The 19,396-nt window shown below is 45.5% G+C and overlaps 1 protein-coding gene across 21 annotated transcripts in view; it reads right to left on the minus strand.

Annotated features, from left to right (window-relative positions):
* The window catches only part of LOC140396321 (serine/threonine-protein kinase 38-like), a 120,020-nt gene that overhangs the window by 23,304 nt on the left and 77,320 nt on the right, over positions 1 to 19,396 (minus strand). For all 21 annotated transcript variants that reach the window (XM_072484818.1, XM_072484812.1, XM_072484824.1 and 18 more), the window contains exons 3-10: positions 16,091 to 16,142; positions 14,265 to 14,387; positions 11,827 to 11,910; positions 10,357 to 10,480; positions 7,045 to 7,199; positions 5,327 to 5,429; positions 5,160 to 5,221; positions 4,309 to 4,426 (exon numbers count right to left, since the gene is read on the minus strand). In XM_072484818.1, coding sequence (XP_072340919.1) covers positions 4,309 to 4,426; positions 5,160 to 5,221; positions 5,327 to 5,429; positions 7,045 to 7,199; positions 10,357 to 10,480; positions 11,827 to 11,910; positions 14,265 to 14,387; positions 16,091 to 16,142 — 821 coding nt within the window. The remainder of the gene's footprint in view (positions 1 to 4,308; positions 4,427 to 5,159; positions 5,222 to 5,326; positions 5,430 to 7,044; positions 7,200 to 10,356; positions 10,481 to 11,826; positions 11,911 to 14,264; positions 14,388 to 16,090; positions 16,143 to 19,396) is intronic.

Here is a 19,396-nt window from a genome sequence, read left to right on the forward strand (position 1 = left end):
GCGGTGTGCGAGAGGCCGAGGAAGTGCGTGCAGAACTAACTGCAGGTCAATGACACGGGGGAAGTCTCAGCAGCGGTGGTCTGGGAGGCGTTGAAGGCAGTGGTGAGAGGGGAGCTGATCTCAATCCGAGCCCATAGGGACAGGACGGACAGGGCAGAGATGGGCCGACTGATCAAGGAGATCCTACGGGTAGACAGGAGGTATGCGGTGACCCCGGGGGTGGAACTGTTAAGGGACCGCCGGAGGCTGCAGGCAGAATTTGGGGTGCTGTCCACGGGCAGGGCAGTGGAGCAGCTTAGCAGCGAGGGGGACGTTTTATGAATATGGGGAGAAGACCAGCAGAATGCTGGCACAGCAGTTGAGGAAGAGGGAGGCAGCCAGGGGAATTTCTAAGGTGGTCGACGGAGATGGGAACCTGGTAGGGGATACGGCTGGGTTAAACAAGGCGTTCAGCGACCTTTACAGTGGACTCTATCGCTCGGAACCCCCCACGGGGCCGGAGGAGATGAGACGCTTTCTGGATGGGCTGACTTTCCCAAGGGTGAGCAGGGAGCTGGTGGATGGGTTGGGGGCTCCGATTAGGACCGAAGATATATCTGAGGGCTTGATGGCTACGCAGTCGGGTAAAGTCCCAGGGCCGGACGGGTTCCCGGCGGAATTTTACAAGAAATTTTCTGGGACATTAGGGCCATTGCTGGTCAAGGTTCTTAACGAGGCGACGGATAGAGGGGTGCTGCCCCCGAAGATGTCACAGGCCACCATTTTGTTAACATTGAAGCAGGACAAGAACCCGGAGCTGTGTGGGTCCTATAAGCCAATCTCGTTGCTTAATGTGGACACTAAGCTGCTGGCCAAAGTGTTGGCCTCCAGGATTGAAGATTGTGTGCTGGAGGTGATTATGGAGGACCAAACCGGATTTGTCAAGGGTAGGCAGTTGGTGCCAATATTAGAAGGCTGCTTAATGTGATTATGATGCCCCCGGAGAGAAGGGAAGTTGAGGTAGTTGTGGCCATGGATGCGGAGAAGGCGTTCAACCGGGTAGAGTGGGACTATCTATGGGAGGTGCTGGGACGGTTTGGGTTTGGTAGGGGCTTTATCGACTGGGTTAGGTTGTTGTACCAGGCCCCGGAGGCTAGTGTAAGGACAAGCAGGACGACCTCGGACTATTTTAGGCTGCACCGGGGGATAAGACAGGGATGTCCCCTCTCCCCATTGCTGTCTGCATTAGCCATACAGCCGCTGGCAATTGCTCGGAGAGCTTCAAGGGTTGGAAAGAGCTGGTTTGGGGGGTGGGGGTGGTGGTGGTGGGGGGGGGGGGGGGGGGGCATAGGGTATCGCTGTACGCGGATGACCTTCTCCTACAGGTAGCAGATCCAGGGGCAGGTATGAGGGAGATTATGGCGATTCTGGGGGAATTTGGCCAGTTTTCGGGATACAAACTGAATATGACGAAGAGTGAGATGTTTGTAGTCCAGGCAAGAGGTCAGGAGGGTCGGCTGGGGGAGTTACTGTACAGGTTAGTGGGGGACAATTTTAGATATCTGGGGATACAAGTGGCGCACGACTGGGGCCGGTTACACAAGTTGAACTTGTCCCGTGTGGTTGAGCAGATGAGGGGCGAGTTTCGGAGATGGGATGCGCTTCTGCTGTTACTGGCGGGGAGGGTGCAGACGGTTAAGATGACGGTATTGCCGAGATTTCTATTTGTGTTCCAATGCCTCCCAATTTTCATCCCGCGGTCCTTTTTAAGAGGATCAGAAAAATCATTTTGGGCTTTGTTTGGGCGGGTAAGCCCCCACGGGTGAAAAAGGTGATGCTCGAGAGGAATCGGGGGGAGGGAGGGCTTGCCCTGCCAAATTTTAGTAATTACTACTGGGCGGCCCATATTGCTATGATAAGGAAGTGGGTGGTGGGGACGGGGCGGATTGGGAGCGGATGGAGGCAGCTTCATGTAGGGGCACCAGCTTGGGGGCACTGATATCGGCACCTCTGCCGTTCCCGCCGGCGAGATAGTCCACCAGTCCCGTGGGTGGTGGCGACCCTGAGGATCTGGGGTCAGTGGAGGAGGTATGTTGGAGCAGCGGGTGCATCGGTTTGGTCCCCAATATGTGACAACCATCGGTTTGCCCCAGGGAGCTTGGATGGGAGGTTTTGGGTGTGGCAAAGGGCGGGAATTGAGAAGATGGGGGACCTGTTTCTGGAAGGGAGCTTCCCTAGCTGGAGGGCGCTGGAGGAGAATTTCGGGTTGGCAGCAGGGAATGACTTCAGATATCTACAGGTGCGGGACTTTCTGCGCAGGCAGGTATCATCCTTCCCACTCCTGCCACTAAGGGGGATCCAGGATAGGGTAGGGTCTAGGGAATGGGTGGGGGAGCGTCTCGAAAATCTACAAAGAATTAATGGGGTGGAGGAGACACAGATAAAGGAGCTGAAGCGTAAGTGGGAGGAGGAACTGGGAGGTGAAGTGGAGGACGGCGTATGGGCGGACGCGTTGAGCAGGGTCAATGCGACCGCTACATGCGCAAGGCTCAGCTTGATCCAGTTTTAGGTGGTGCACCGGGCCCACAGGACAGTGGCCCGGAAGAGCAGATTTTTTGAGGTGGAAGACAAGTGTGTCAAATGTGCGGGTGGACCAGCGAACCATGTCCACATGTTCTGGGCATGTCCACCAGGAGGAGAAAGAGGCAGATGTTCTGGCCTTTTCCTCCTTGGTAGCCCGGCGACGGATATTACCGGCTTGGAGGGATTCTAGGCCTCCAAAGTCGGAGGCCTGGTTAACCAACATGGCGAGCTTTCTCGGCCTGGAAAAGATCAAGTTCGCCTTGAGAGGGTCTGTGTCAGGGTTTGTCCGGAGGTGGCAACCATTCATTGACTTCTTTGCGGAGAATAAATTGTCAGCAGGGGAGGGGTTAGGGTAGCATAGAGTAGGGGGTTAAATAGGCGGGCCTTGGAGGGACGGATGTCGGTGGTTGCATTATGACTATTGTTCTTTGTACTCTATTTTTATACTGTGGTTGTTTGTAATGCCAAAAATACCTCATTACAATTGTTTGTTTAAAAAAAAAAAAGAGGAAACCAAACCACCTAGTGCCTACTCCCCTGACCCCACAGCAGTTTTACCTGCTTCACTGGTGGACTAATTGAGGCCCTTAGTGGTAAATTAATGGCCTCGTCCCACCACCACTCTGATTTTACCGATGGTTGGGGACGAGGCTGGTGCCAGGTGTCCAGACCGCCCAGTTAATGGCCATGCAAGGAGGGACCCATTGTGCCTACTGGAGGCTCACCCCTCCACAATGATTTCCCTCCCCACTGCCCTGTCCACCTCGACCCAACCCCTCTTCCCCGACCTGCCAGCATGGCCCCAGTGAGATCCTCGACATTCCTAGAAGTCCGGCTCCAACGCAGCTTGCATTCCTTCTGGGACTGACTACAGACCCAACATTGGCCACCACCTTTGATGGCACTGCTAAGACAAGAGAACTGCTGGTCATTTGATTGCCTGGCAGTTCACGGAGTAGAGCTTTCTTCCCCACCTCAAACCAACTACCAGCCTGAAGGTTGTCAAATGGCTGTGGTGCAAGCTGGCCAATCAGGGGGGGGTGGGCTCATCCTCAGACTTATACACCAGGAATCTTGCTCCTAAAGTACAATTCAGCCCTGGGTTTAGTTGGGAAAATGGTGTATGAGTCTATTTTGATTATTGAGAATTGTTTTTGTATCGGAACGGTCAATAGCATGAAGAACAGAAGGATTCACAGATTAATTAACAACCTGGCAGCTTGTAACATAAACCATGATGAACATAAACCATGATGAACTTTAGAATAGCCAGTTCAAAATGGGAAGGAATGTAATTGGCTCCTATAACCCAAATGACGGGCGGGAGGGGGTGGGGGGGGGGGGGGGGGGGGGGGGGGGAAGTTAGTGGGCTGGAGCAACATTCAGACTCATTGGACACAAGGATCCCATTGGATGTCAACTAGGAATTCGGAGCTGAAATTCCATTTTCCACTCACTGCAACTGTCTGGTGTGGGGTTTGAAGCCTCCACATTTTGACCCAGAGGTAGAAACACTAATCACCGAGCATAAGATTGGTTCCACCACCATTGAGCACTTAATTTCCTTGCTCACTGATGTTTGTTAAATTAATATACACATGTGGAGTACATTCACCCGAGGCACCTCCGACAAAAATTGGCACTCAAAAAGCCGATCGTTTCATCACGCCCATGGACTCGTCAGTAATTTCTATTGGACAACAGGAATCTATACCAAAGAACATTTTGATTGGTCCCTGCACATACCTATCAGCATTTCGTACATGATGACCCCCAAGGACCACCAATCACAGAGCTTGTTGTATCCGTTCTGCATGAATACTTCCGGGGCAATATAATCTGGGGTGCCAACCGTGGAGTAGGCCTGAGAATTAGAATGAAAAATAAAAGCATAATTTCTCAGAAACATCACCTGGAATCCAAAAATCACCACCCTGAAGTGACGATCACAGGACAACATAGGGTCTGCAAACTCCCTATGCAATGTTTGTTTTCGGGAGATCAGGGAAATGGACTGTCCTTCCTTCACCGTCCTGAGATAAACTGTCCATTGATTTAGCAACTGACAAAGACTTGCATTCCTGAAGCACCTTTCGCAGCGCCAGGACATTCAAAATAACTCAACAGCCAATGAAGTACTTGCGAAAACCAGTCGCTGTTGTAATGATTTGCGTAGAGCCAGATCCCACAAACAGGAATGAGATAATGATCAGATAATCTGTTTTAGTGACATCAGTTGAAGGATAAATATTAGCCAGGACATTTTCAAATGTTGACAGTGGGATTTCTTATGCCCATCTGAGGGGGGAGGCCTTTATTTAGTCTCTCATCCCAAAGATGGCACTTCTGACAGTGCAGCATTCCCTCAGTACTGCACTGGGAGTGTCAGGCTGGATTACATGCTCACATCTCATGGTGTGGGATTTGAATCCTCAAGTTTATAACGCCGAGGCAAGACACAGCAACCCATTGAGGCTGAACTAACGCAGGGTACTAAAAATGACACGCAAAGATGAGGCCTGGATATAGTATCATTTTCAATAGCACAGCACCATCAAAATGACTAAAACACAGTGAAAGGGGAGAATAAATCTCACCAGCTGCCGTCTATTCTTCTTCCATGTTTCTGCTTTTCGTTTCGAGTTCATATTCTGAAAAGCTGATGAGGAAAGTAATCTAATTAATCAAGGTAATTAAACATCCCTTTCGCTGGGGTGGGCAGCCACAAAAGCTTAATCCGCCACTTCACTTGAAATTAACTTACTGAAATTGCTAGGGGGGCTGCAAGTGAGATTTCGGTAGAACTCTGTCCTGTGAGCTTTCTTCAGTCCTGTGCACAGCCCAAAATCAGACAATTTCACGTGTCCCTATAAAGAGAACAAACATCAGCAACGTGACAGAACTCGGCCCAGCAACAAAAACAAATTGCCTCTTTTCTCACCGTCACAAACTTCTACATGGACACTTTTAAAAATGTGGCCATGGGTGTCGCTGGCTGGGCCAGCATTTATTGCCAATCCCTAATTGCCCTTGAACTAAGTGGCTTGCTAGGCCATTTTAGAGGGCATTTGTCAACCACATTGCTCTGGGTCTGGAGTCACATGTAGGCCAGACTACGCAAAATGGCAGATTTCCTTCCCTAAAGGACATTAGTGAATCAGATGGATTTTTAGGATAATCAACAATTGTTCATGGTCATCGTTGAACTTTTAATTCCACATTTTTATTGAATTCAAGTTTCACCATCTGCTGTGGTTGGGTTTGAACGTGGGTCCCCAGAGCATTACCCTGGGTCTCTGGATTATTAATCCAGTGGCAATACTACTATGCCACCACTTTGCCTAAAATCATCGTGAAATGGCTGCGATTTGAGAGAGCCAGAGCCAGAGAGCGTAGAGGGGAGTCAGAGAGCATAGAGGGTGGCCAGCAAGCGCCAGACCTGGCCATCCTGCACAAAGTTACAGTTGTGTCTCTATGTTAATCAGTGTGTGAGCCAAGTACAAGGCTCTCCTGCTGTCAGCACATTACACCAAACGCAGCAGGTACTGTTATGGGGCAAAGATTCCATTAGTCCCAAGGATGGAGATAGGAAGAATAGAGAACAAACTCATTAAGGTCCAGGAATGGCCAGGGTCAGGTATTGACACACACTGAGAACCTGTTCCCTGGTCCCAGAGCATCGCTGGTGACATCAAGACGTTCCTAATACCTTGAGAGTCTTAACACGACAAAGAAGATGTGCAGGTTAGGGGGGTTGGCATTCTAAATTGTCCCTTAGGGGGCGGCATGTGGCACAGTGGATAGCACTGGGACTGCGGCACTGAGGACCCGGGTACAAATCCTGGCCTTGGGTCACTGTCCGTGTGGAGTTTGCACATTTTCCCCATGTCTGCGTGGGTTTCGCCCCCACAACCCAAAGATGTGCAGGTTAGGTGGATTGGCCACGCCAAATTACCCCTTAATTGGGAAAATAAAAATTGGGTACTCTAAATTTATTTTTTAAAGAATGGTCCCTTAGTATCCAAAGGTTAGATGAGGTTATGGGGTTACAGGGATAAGGCGGGGGAAGTGGGCTTAGATAGGATAATCTTTCAGAGGGTCAGTATAGACTACATGGGCCGAATGGCCTCCTTCTACACTGTCTATGATTTTCTGATTCTATGAATTAGATAATGCAGATGAGAACTGAAGCACAGCTGATAGGTTGAGATGAAATGTGGATAGGTGCAGGCTCGTTGGAGCATAAAGACCAGTATAGGTCAATTGGGCCAAATGGCCTACTTTGGCACTGGTACTCGACGCAAATCAGAGCTCAGTACTGACAGATGCAATAACGGAGAGTGAATTATAGAATCTTACAGCACAGGAGGCCATTCTGCCCATCAAGCCAGTTATGGAACTTAGCAGCTTTATGTATGGGCAAGTGGATGGTGTATGGTCCATTAAAAACTGTCTTCACACCTTGGGAGAGAAGTGACTTACCCTGCTATCTAATAGGAGGTTATCTGGTTTGATGTCTCGGTGAATGAAACCCAGTTGATGTATACAGTCAATGGCCAACACAGTCTCTGCAATGTAAAACTGAGCCTCTTCCTCAGACAGTGTATCTTTCTTCATGAGTAAGGTCATCATATCACCTGGGAAAAACAGAAACACATTCAAGGTCATTGTAATCAAGGGGCATACATCACTCATACAGATTTATTCTCAGGTGGAGGTCAAATGTTCTCAATAATAATAATAATAATCTTTATTAGTGTGACAGGTAGGCTTACATTTCAATGAAGTTACTGTGAAAATCCCATAGTCGCCACACTCAGGCGCCTGTTCGGGTACACCGAGAGAGAATTCAGAATGTCCAATTCACCAAACAAGTGCGTCTTTCGGGACTTGTGGAAGGAAACGGGTGTACCCGGAGGAAACCCATGCGGACACACGGAGAACGTGCAGACTCCGCACAGAGTGACCCAAGCTGGGAATAGATCCCGGGTCACCGACACTGTGAAGCAACAGTGCTAATCACTGTGCTACCGTGCTGTCCTCTTGACTCACAACACAAGTACAATGGGCTGAATGGCCTTTTTCTGTGTTGCTCTTCCCATGATTCAATGCTCCCCCACCCCCAAAATACTGAGATGGTATCTAACACAGATTAAATGTAATTAATTTAACAAAATCTTGAATTCAGATGTTGGTCTTTATCTGAAGGGGGTTGGAAGTCAAAGGGGTTGGAGCTGTAGAAAACTCTGGAGAGAGAAAAAGGGTTGACATTTCACCTCAACGTATGTTAAGGGAGATATTTCAGCAAACACCTCTGTTCTTCGAAGTAGCATCTATGGGATCTTTTGGGCATCCACCAGAATGGGCAAATGTGGCCTTGGTTTAATATCTCATCTCAAAGACAGCAGCTGACTGTGCAGCTCCAGATTGGTCATTGCCTCGAAATATTAACTCTGTCTCTCTCTCTCTCTCTCTCCACGGCCTGCTGAGTATTTCCACCATTTTCTGTCTTTACTTCAGATTTTCAATATCCGCAATATTTTGCTTTGATATAAATAGAGTACTAAGTTCCATTTTAATTACCGAACCCAGGAAGGATTTGGAGATATTGCTTTGGAAAGGATACAGAGTGGGTTCACCAGAATGATATAAGGCTGAAAGAGGTAAATTAGGAGGACAGGATTCATAGGTTAGACATGTGTTCTCTTGAATATATGCGATATAAAGTTAAACAAATTGAGAGCAAAGTCAATATTCTTCTGGTGTGAGGAATTCACCAAAAAACCTAGAGCTCGGCCACTCAGGGGTAATGTCAGGACACAGTTCCTCATCCAAAGAGTAAGGGAAATCTGGAATGTGATGACCAATTTGTGCACAGCAAGATCCCACAAAGAGCAATGTGATAAGGAACTGGTTGATCGATTTTAGGGAATGTTGGTTGGGAGACAATTATTGCCCAGGACACTGCTGAGAATTTCTCTGCCCCACTTTGAAATAAAGCAAGAACAAATAGAATATGAGAGTAAACCAGCCAGAAATATAAAAACTTTTAAGAGCTTTTAAAAGTATATAAAAAGGAGGAGAGTAGCTAAAGTAAGCATTGGTTCCTTAGAAGCAGAGATACGAGAAATAATCTTGGGGAATGAGGAAATGGCGGAGGCATCAAAAAAGTATTTTGTGTTGGTCACAACAATAGAAGATTCCAGTTTCATACCAGAAACAAGCAGTCAACCTGGGGGCTAAAAAGAGTGGGGAAATTAAGGAAATGAATAAAGCAGAGAAAAAAAATATTGACCTACACCCTAGAGCTCTTAAAAAATAGCTGCTGTGATAGTGACTATGATTTTCCAAAATTCCAAGATTGGGGAATGGTCCGACCGGATCGGAACAAATTCAAGAAAAGAGGGAGAGAAAAAGGTGGGAGAGGGAAAATTACGAACTATGGGCCTGTTAGCCTAACATCAGTTGTTGGGAAAATGCTGGAATCTATTATTAAGGAAATCTCGGCAATGCACTTCAAAAAATAGAACAAGCCAAAGTGGTTTTACTTGAGAAATCTGACAAATTTATTACAGTTTTTTGAAGATGTAACTAGTAGGCAGATATGAGGGAACCAGTGGATGGATGCAGTACATCTAGATTTCCAAGCGGCTTTCAAAAATGTGACACTCAAAATGTTAATAGGCAAAAATCAGGGATCACAGAGTTAGGGATAATATAGTAACATGGATAGAGGATTGGTTAATGGATAGAGTGGCAGGCAGGCAGTAACTAGTTGAGTGCCGTAAGACTCAGTGCTAGGGCCTCATCTATTTAAAATCTACATTAATGACTTAGATGACAGAGAGTCATGTATCAAAGTTTGCTGATGGTATAAAGCGAGACAGAAACTTATGCTGTGGGGAGGATACAGAGGCTGTGAAGAGATATAGACAGGGTAAGTGAACGGACCACAAGATGCCAAATGGAATATAATATAGGGAATTGTGAAGAGAATTATGAAGTCATTCACTTTGGTTGTAAGAATAGAAAAGTCATTTTTTTTTTTTTTTAAAAAGGTGTGACACTTTTAAAAGGTGATGGTCAAAGAGACTTGGGGGTGCTTGTCCAAGGAACGCAACCAGTGCATCAAGCAATTAGAAAGGCAAATGACATGTTGGCCTTTATTGCAAGGGGTTTGGAGTACAAGAATAAAGAAGTCTTCTTACAGTTGTACGGGATTTTGGTGAGACAATATCTGGAACACTTTGTGCAGTTTTGGTTTCCATATTTAAGAAAGGATATTCTTGTTTTGGAGGTGGTACAGCAAAGGCTCACAAGATTAGTCCCAGTGATGACAGAGTTGCTCTATGTTGAGAGGCTGAGTAAATTGAGTTTATATTCTCTGGAATTTAGAAGAATGAGAGGTGATCTCATTGAAACCTACAAAATTCTGAGAGAGTAGAGGCCGAGAGACTGTTTCCACAGGTTGGAAAATAAGAAACATGGAGTCCACAGTCTCAGGTCTGAGGTGAGGAGAAATTACTTTACACAAAGGGAATCTTTGTGGATGCTCCATTATATTTAAGGCTGGGGTAGACAGATTTTCAGTCTCTCAGGGAATTAAGGGATAAGGGGAGCTGGTGGTAAAATAGAGTTAAAGTTCATGATCGTACGGAATAGTGGAGCAGGCTCAACCAGTCATGTGGTCTACTCCTGCTCTTATTTCTTGTGCAACAGCAGCAATAGTGAGACAGAAACAGGTTCCAGTTGTCTTCAAGGCAAAGTAACAAAGGATTTGCTGATGACACTCACCCCCAGGCAGAAATTCCATAATTAAATATAGGTTTCTCTTGTCCTGAAAACTGTAGAACATCTTCACCACCCACGCACCATCAGCTTCTACAAGGATATCCCTCTCTGCCCGAATGTGAGCCACCTGAGATTGAAAAAACGTATTAAACATGGAACATCGGAATTACTGGACAAAGAGATCTAGCATATGGTTTACCTTCTACCACCAGACGTCACATGTAATCATACCAGTTGATATAGAATCATAGACAAATTACAGTGCAGAATGAGGCCCACCTTGCCTGCGCTGGCCAATAAGAAGGGGGAAAAAAAAGTTTACAGCTCAGTTTAATCCTACTTCCAGCACCTGATCCATAGTCTTACACGTTACAGCACTTTAACATATCCAGGCACCTTCTACTTTTCTATTGTGGATCCGCCTACTGCCATGCTTCATTGTCTCATTCTGCACTGCACTCTACTCATGGACCAGTGTTCAAAACGCAAATGAAGGCTTAAAGGAACCCTGGTGAGACCACACCTAGAGCACTTTGTGCAGGTTTGGTCTCCTTACCGAAGGAAGGATATATATTTACCGTCCCTCTTGTGAAAGTATGCTAGATTTATTATCAAGTATTTGCCTGCACCATTCAGCATCTCACTCCCAGTGCAATCCTAGCTTGGAGGACTTTCTTTCTTCAGGCCCTGATCTGGGCCTGCCTTTAACCTTTGCTCATAATGAGCCCCAGGTGGTTGGCCTCCGCCCCCTACCTGGGGAGGTCGTATTCCACAAGTCCCATAGGGAGATCAATGATGGTTTTCCTGTGGTCCTTATGGGGTTTTAGCTATTGCATATTAAGGCTCCTAGGATAAAGGGATTGTCCCATGAGGGGAGATGGACAAGCCTAGACTATATGTCCCGGAGTTTAAATGAATTAGAGGTGATCTCATTGAATTGTATAAAATTCTTAAGTGACTTGGCTAGGAATCTAGAACATGGGGCCACAGCCTCAGGTTAAGGGGGTAAAGCATTTAGGAATGAGAGGAGGATAAATTTTGTCGCTCAAAGGGTTGAGAGTCTTTGGAATTATCGCCCCCAGAGGGTTGCACTTGCTCAGTCTTCAAGTGTAATCAAGTCAGAGGTGGAAAGATTTTTGTGCATCAAGAGAATTATAGGGTTATGGGGAAGAAGGTGGAGTTGAGGTAAAAGGTCAGTCATGGTCTTATTGAATGGTGGATGAGATATCAGTGGAGCAGACTCGAAGGACCAAATGGCCGACTCCAGCTCCTATTCGCTATGTTCTTATGAGGTTCTTGCACAACTCCCAGGAGTTTAATCTATGGTATTGGAAACATGATGTGATGAGGAGATACGTACTATGCCCTTATTTCAACCTGAAGCTCCTACAAGAATGTGGGTGCTTAAAACAACGACTATATGACTGACTAAAAACATGCAATGGAAGTGTTATTATTTAGCTGATTGCATACCTGCTCTTTTTCCAACATATCTGACTTTCGAAGGATCTTCATGGCATAGATGTGTCCAGTGTCCTTCTTCTGTACAAGACGCACCTGAAAAGGAGTTTTCCCAAAGTATTACAAACAATGTACAATTCTTTAAGGCTTTCCCTTTATAGGTATGGTAATGCACGGAACGTGGTACTAATCTAGCAACTCGGGGATTTGCGAGTTCAGATGCCTCAAAGGCAAGTTGTAAAATGGAGTTAATAATAATACTAATCTTTATTATTGTCACAAGTAGGCTTACATTAACACTGCAATGAAGTTACTGTGAAAATCCCCTAGTCGCCACACAGAGGGGGAACGTGCAGACTCCATGCAGACAGTGATCCAAGCGGGAATCGAACCTGGGACCCTGGCGCTGTGAAGCAACAGTGCTAACCACCGTGCTATAGTGAGTTCATCAGAATCTGGCAATTTATGGGCTGGAACCTGAAAGATGTCAGATTGCCAATAAAGTCCAAACTCATTTCCTGATGTTCTTCAGTAGTGGAAACCTGTTGCCCTTGGCCTATAGAGCTTCCACAAGAAAGCAAGGTGTGAAGAGAATACAAAGAATTACAGAGGGATGTAGACAGGTTAAGTGTTTCGGCAAAAATTTAACAGATGGAGTATAATGTGGGAAAATCTGAGGTTGTCAACATTCTCAGGAAGAATAGAAAAGCAGCATATTATTCAAATGTAGAGAGATTGCAGAATGCTGCATGACAGAAGGACCTGGGAGTCCTGGTGCATAGATCACAAAAAGCTGGCTTGCAGATACAGCAAGTGATTAGGAAGGCAAGATGAAAAATGTTGGCCTTCTATTGCAAGGAGGATGGAGTATAAAAGTAGGGAAGTCTTGCTATAACTGTACAGTACATTGGTAAAACCGCTCCTGGAGTACTGCATAGGCTTATTGAGAACTCTATACTTGAGAAGAGACATACTAGTTACTGGTCTGTAAGTAGTTCAGAGAAGGATCACTAAGCTGATTCCTGGGATGAAGGGGTTGTCTTATAAGGAAAGGGGATGAAATGGCGGCACGGTGATGCAGTGGTTAGCACTATTGCCTCACAGCGCTGAGGTCCCGGGTTCGATCCTGGCCTCAGGTCACCGTCTGTGTGGAGTTTGCACATTCTCCCCATGGGTCTCACCCCAACAACCCAAACATGTGCAGGGTAGGTAAATTGGTCACACTAAAATTGCCCCTTAATTGGAAAAAAAAATGGATACTCTAAATTTATTTTTAAAAAGAAAAGGGAATGAAAGGTGCCCTTACTGAAACATAAGAGGGCTTGATACGGAGCATGTTTCCTCTTTTGGGAGGGGGTGTGTGCGCGTGGCATCAAACAAGCTTGATACCATCCAGGAAAAAGCAGACCATTTGATCGACCCCCTAGCCACAAACATCCACTCCCTCCATCATCAACGCACATTGGCAGCAGTGTGTACCATCTAAAAGATGCACTATAGCAACTCACCAAGTCTCCTTCAACATCACCTTCCAAACCCACGGCCACTAACATCTAGATGGACAAGAGCAGCAGATGTACGAGAACATGATCACTTCCAAGTTCCCGTCCAAGCCACACACCATCATGACTTGGAGCTATATCGCTCTTCCATCATGGTCACTGGGTCAAAATCCTGGAACTCTCTCCCTAACAGCACCGTGGATATACCTGCATCACATGGCCTGCAGCGCTACAAGGTGCAGCTCTCCACCACCTTCTCAAAGGCAATAAATGCTATCCTAGCCAGCGATGTTCTCATCCCATTAAAGAATATTTTTAATGTCTAGAGGTTTGTCCAATCAGCAGATCGCAAGCAAGCCACCAGTGGAGCAAGGAAGTAATTCCCAGAAGCCACAAGAGGATCTGAAGGTCATTTTTAATCAAAATTCATTCTCAGGATGTGCATTACTGGGAAGGCTGACATTCATTGCTCATCACTAGTTTACCCATGAGGAGGTAATGGTGAGTCACCTTCTTGAATCGCTGCATGTCAATGTGGTGAAGAAGCTCTCGTAGTACTGTTAGGGAGGGAGTTCCAGAATTTTGCCCCCATGACAATGGCAGAACAGCTTGGGATGGTGTGTGATTTGAAGATTAATGTCAAGTCATGCAGGTGGTGGCATTCCCACGTATCTGCTGCCTTTGTCCTCATTGGTTATAGAGGTCACAAGTTTGCCCCGACATGAATATAAGTATCGCTTTTGTATACTGCTGTGTTAATCTAAATAATAAAACAAATTCCAGTATCAGGGAGTCACCGACAGTGCAGTATTGCTCCCCGAGGAAGATCTACAACAAAAGCTTGTGATTGTTTGTGTACACTAAAAATTACTGATTTGATATGTCAAATGGCTTGCTTTGTAACACCATCGCCAAAAAACTTGTAAACCAAACAGAAACTGGACTAACCTCCCCAAAAGCACCTCTTCCTATAACCTTCAGAGACTCAAAGTCATCCAGGCCCAACCTGGTTCTCTTGAGGCGAAGGAATTCCGTCTCTTTCTGAGCATGTTGTGTTCGTCGCATTTGTCTCTGGTGAAAACACAACACAATTAACACAAGAACTAATGTAGTCATTATTGATACGGAATTTTCATACTGCAACATGTTCATCGGTTGAAAGTACACCCAAACTTTGCTGAAAGTCTCTGTAATCAATGCCAAGGTGATGTTCCGTTTGATTCATTATCCTGGCCTTTCATTTTTCTCCCCTCTCTTCACTTCAGGTCCCACAATCGCCACAGCAAATTTCCCCCATCAGGTACAACCATCACAGGTTTTATTTCTAAATGGCTGAGACTTATTTTGACGTAAATATTGGCCAAGGTGGCAGAAGCTCTGCCGATCTCCACAGCTCAGCGTCGTCACTGAGAATGTCCTAATACATATTATTTTTTAAAATAAATTTAGAGTACCCAATTCTTTTTTTCCCCAATTAAGCAGCAATTTAGCATGGCCAATCCACCTACCCTGCACATCTTTGGGTGGTGGGGGTGAAACCCACACAGACAGTGACCCAGTGCCGGGATCGAACTGGGGTTATTGGCGCCATGAGGCAGCAGTGCTAACCATTGCGCTACCATACTGTTCTCTAGTACAAGCATTCTGTGAGAAATCTGCCCAAACTAATGTGCTTTAATTCACAGTGCAAAACTGCTGTCACTATGACTACCACCAGTAGTCCTATAACCACCAACGCTTCACCCTCCCATTATTCCAGCTCAAAGAGATCCTTCTAGACACAATTTACATTTTGGAGGAGAAAAATGAATTGAGATTGAAAATCTACATATTTTCCGGAACATTCCCACCGTGACCTCGTCAGGATTGCACCAAATAAGGCCGAATGCTGTACCGACAGCCTTGTAAAAGTAAAGAAAGAATGGAAATTTCTGAGCACCTTTCACAATCTTAGGACATCCCAAAGTCAATTAAGCACATTTTTTTGATTTGCTGTTGTAATGTCAGAAAGGCAGTGAACAGCAAGCTCCAACACACATGCAGTGTGGTAGCTGACCAGAAAATCAGTATCTGTGAGGCGAGTGGAGGGGAAATATTGGTCAGGGCTCCAGGTAGCCCTTGACCTTCTGTGGGATCTTTTAGAATCCACCAGATAATAGACAGGGCCCTGTTTAGTGCCTCATCTGAACGCCGGCACCTCCAACAGTGCAACATCTTCCGGTTTAACAACATTTCCTACCTTCTAAAAAAAAATACTGCTGATCAATTCAATCAGCATCTCGGACAGAAGTTGGCATCTTAAATTCTACCCTTGCTCTTCTCCCCTTCCTCTGTGGCCCCGTTATTTCTGCTTAGTCCTAGGAAGGGTCCAGTTTAACTTCTCGTTCCCAGTACTAATGAAAATATTCATTCGTGAAACAATTTTATTTTTTTTAAATTTAGAGTAGCCAATTATTTTTTTATTTTTCCAATTAATGGGCAATTTAGCATGGCCAATCCACCTAACCAGCACATCTTTGGGTTTTGGGGGCGAAACCCACGCGGACACGGGGAGAATGTGCAAACTCCACACGGCCAGTGACCCAGGGCCGGGATTCGAACCCGGGTCCTCAGCGCGTAGTCCCAGTGCTAACCACTGCGCCACAGTGTTGCCCTTATTTTTGAAACAATAACCAGTCTCTCGAGATGCAGCCGAGAGTCGCTGGGTTAAATGCTAAGTAATAGGTTTACAATGCCTAAAGCTTTTGCCGATAATTCCATCAGAGGCGACTTACATCTTCAGCAGCCAATCCTTCCTGCTCCATGGCTTTTTCTAGTTGTACTTGCCTAGAAAAGAAATTTTCAAAAAAGATGGTCTCATTAATGGTGGAATAACTTAATTAGAGGCAGTGTAGTGGTGAGAGAAGATGGTTCACGAGGCTGCATGACCAGAATTAATGGATGAAGCAGAGAGCAACTTTTGAGGATAGGTGTATCTGATGATTAATGGAAAGGGGCACTTTTGTAAGGGCCCCGAAGAATCCAGCACGAGTTTTAAGGATACAAAATAATAAAGTTTATTTACTATAACAATATATACATAGCAGTAGCAGTAACTTCCCTTGCTACCTTCTCCTTCCTCCTGGTTCCTGGACTGGCCAGCTTATTTATAGTAGGAGTTTCTCCGCCCCCCTCATTGGGGAAGTTCATACTCCCATAGGATTGTGGGATAGTCATTAGTCCCCAGCCAATCGTCAGTAGGCAGGTTATAACAGGCACAAAGATTATGGGATCAGGATGGGGCATATTGGATTAGCACGACTGCTGACATGGGAAGATAAAGACAACATGGACCTGCTTAGCAACTCATCCAAAAGACAGTGCAATATCCCTCAGTACTGCACTAGGAGGGGCAGCCTTAATTCTTTGCTGATAATCCAAGAGATTGGCCTTCATTACCGATTACACCAACATGCTTGCCGATGATTCAAAGATAGATGGGAAAGCAAGCTGGGAGGAGGATACAAAGAGACTGCAAAGGGATATGGATAGATTAAGTGAGTGGTAAAATTTGGCAGATGGAGTATAATGTGAGAAAATGAGAACTTTTCCACTTTGGCAGGAAGAATAGAAAAGCAGATTATTATTTAAATGATGAGAAACTGCAGAATGCTGCAGTATAAAGGCATCGGGTGTCCTGATACAGGAATCACAAAATATTAGCATGCTGGCAGAACAAAGAATTAGGTAGACAAAATAACGTTGGCCATTATTTCAAGAGGGATGAAGTGTAAAAGTATGGAAGTCATTTACAACTGTACAGTGCATTGGTGAGACTGCATCTGGGGTACTGTGTTCAGTTTCGGTCCCCTTACTGGAGGGATGTAGTTGGAAGCCGTTCAGAGGAGGTTCATTAGTTTGACTTCTGGGATGAAGGGGCTGCCTTATGAAGGCAAGTTTGAGCAGATTGGGCTTATACTCTTATTGAAACATATTCTGTGGAGGCTTTACAGGGTAGATGCTTAGAGGATGTTTCTACTTGTGGGGGAAAGAGGGTGCAGTTTAGGAATAAGGGGTCTCCCATTTAAAATGGAGATGAGGAGGATTTTTGTCTCTCAGAGTCACTAGTCTTTGGAATTCTCTTTCACAGTGGAGACTGGGTCATTGAATACATTCAAGGCGGAGTTAGACAGGTTTTTGATCTACATGGGGAGCAGACAGGAAAGTGGAGTTCCGACCACATCAGAGCATCCATTGACTGAGGTATTGGGGGTTGACATGGGAAAGACGATCAAGGGTGTTAAATTGCCTCCTCCTGTTCCAATATAAAAAAGTGTGGTGAATGCGGCTAATCATAGTCACCATCAGCTCCAGTCCTGAGCTACTTTTAAAAGGCTCAGTACTGAAGCAGCAAGTGATAGTGGGCCAAGGAACCAGTCCTGAAAGATCCCCTGAAGTGATGTTGAGGTAATTGGCCTGGTCAAGCAACTTCTTTTCTATCAGTTCTGACACTCGACAGTTTTCTCACCAATACTCATGGACAGCTATGCTTGGATTCACAAGGACGTGAGTGCACAGCCTGTCTTGTTGTGAAATTGCTCTCACTAGCTTAACAATTCTGAAACAAGGACAAAGCTTGGTTCAAGTTCTACTTCAGGACTTGGGCAGGTATTTAGACCTTTGCACCAATACATAGAAAACAAAAAAAGAAATAGGTAGAGTCGGCAATGCCGCCCCTCTAGTCTGCTCCGCCATTCAATTAGATCATGGCCAATCCTCTACTTAAAAACTATTTTCCCACACAATTCCCATATCCTTTGATATCTCTGTAATGAGAAATCTATCAATCTTAGTCTTCAATATACTCACTGACTGAGTCCCCACAGATTACTGGAGAAGAATTCCAAAGATTCACCACCCTCTGACTAAGGAAGTTCCTCCTTCTCTCAATCCCAGATGACATACCCCTTATTCGGAGACTGTGACCATTGGTTCTAAATGCCCCCCTGCTCCACCTCACCCAGCCAGGGGAAACATCCTTCCTGCATCAACCCGGTCAAATTCTTTTTTTTTTTTTAAATTAATTTAGCGTACCCAATTCATTTTTCCAATTAAGGGGCAATTTAGCGTGGCCAATCCACCTACCTTGCACATCTCAGAGCTGTGGGGGCGAAACCCACGCAAACATGGGGAGGATGTGTAAACTCCACACGGACAGTGACTCAGAGTCAGGATCGAACCAGGGACCTCGGCGCCATGAGGCAGCAGTGCTAACCACTGCGCCACCATGCTGCCCAACCCTGTCGAATTGTGTATACTTTAATGAGATAATCTCTCATTCTTCTAAACTCTAGAGAATACAGGCCCAGTCTCCTCCATCTCTCCTCATAGGTCAATTCCACTATCCCAGGTCCAGTCTGGTGAATCTTTGTTGCACTCCCTCTTAGGCAAGTATATCATTCCTTAGGGAAGGAGACCAAAACTATCCACAATACGCCAGGTGTCGTCTCACCAAAACTCTATACAATTGCAGCAAGACTTCCTTACTCTTGTACTCAAATCAAGGCTAACATACCATTTGCCTTTTTAATTGCTTACTGTCCCTGCATGTTAGCTTTCAGTAATTTATGAACAAGGAGCCCTAGGTTCCTTTGGACATCAACATTTCCCAATCTCTCACCATTTAAGAAATACTCTTCATTTCCATTACCAAAGTGGATAGCTTCACATTTTTCCACATTATATTTGATCTGTCACGTTCTTGCCCACTCACTTAGCCTGCTAAATCCCCTTCAAGCATCTTTGCATCCTCTTCACATCTCACATTGTCACCTAGTTTGCATCATTAGCAAACTTGGAATATTACATTTGGTCCCCGCATCCAAATCATTGATATAGATTGTGAATATCTGGGGCCCAAGCATTGATCCGTGTGGTGCTCCACGAGTCTCTACCTGCCAACTAGAGAATGCCCCGTTTATTCCCATTCTTTCTTTTCTATCCATTGACAATCCTCAATCTATGCCAATATATTACCCCCGGTCTCATGAGCTCTAATGTTGCTTACGATCCTCGTGTATGGAACCTTATTGAGAGTCTTC

This window comes from Scyliorhinus torazame, chromosome 19 (assembly GCF_047496885.1).
Source record: "Scyliorhinus torazame isolate Kashiwa2021f chromosome 19, sScyTor2.1, whole genome shotgun sequence".
In the NCBI taxonomy this organism is placed as follows: Eukaryota; Metazoa; Chordata; class Chondrichthyes; order Carcharhiniformes; family Scyliorhinidae; genus Scyliorhinus; species Scyliorhinus torazame.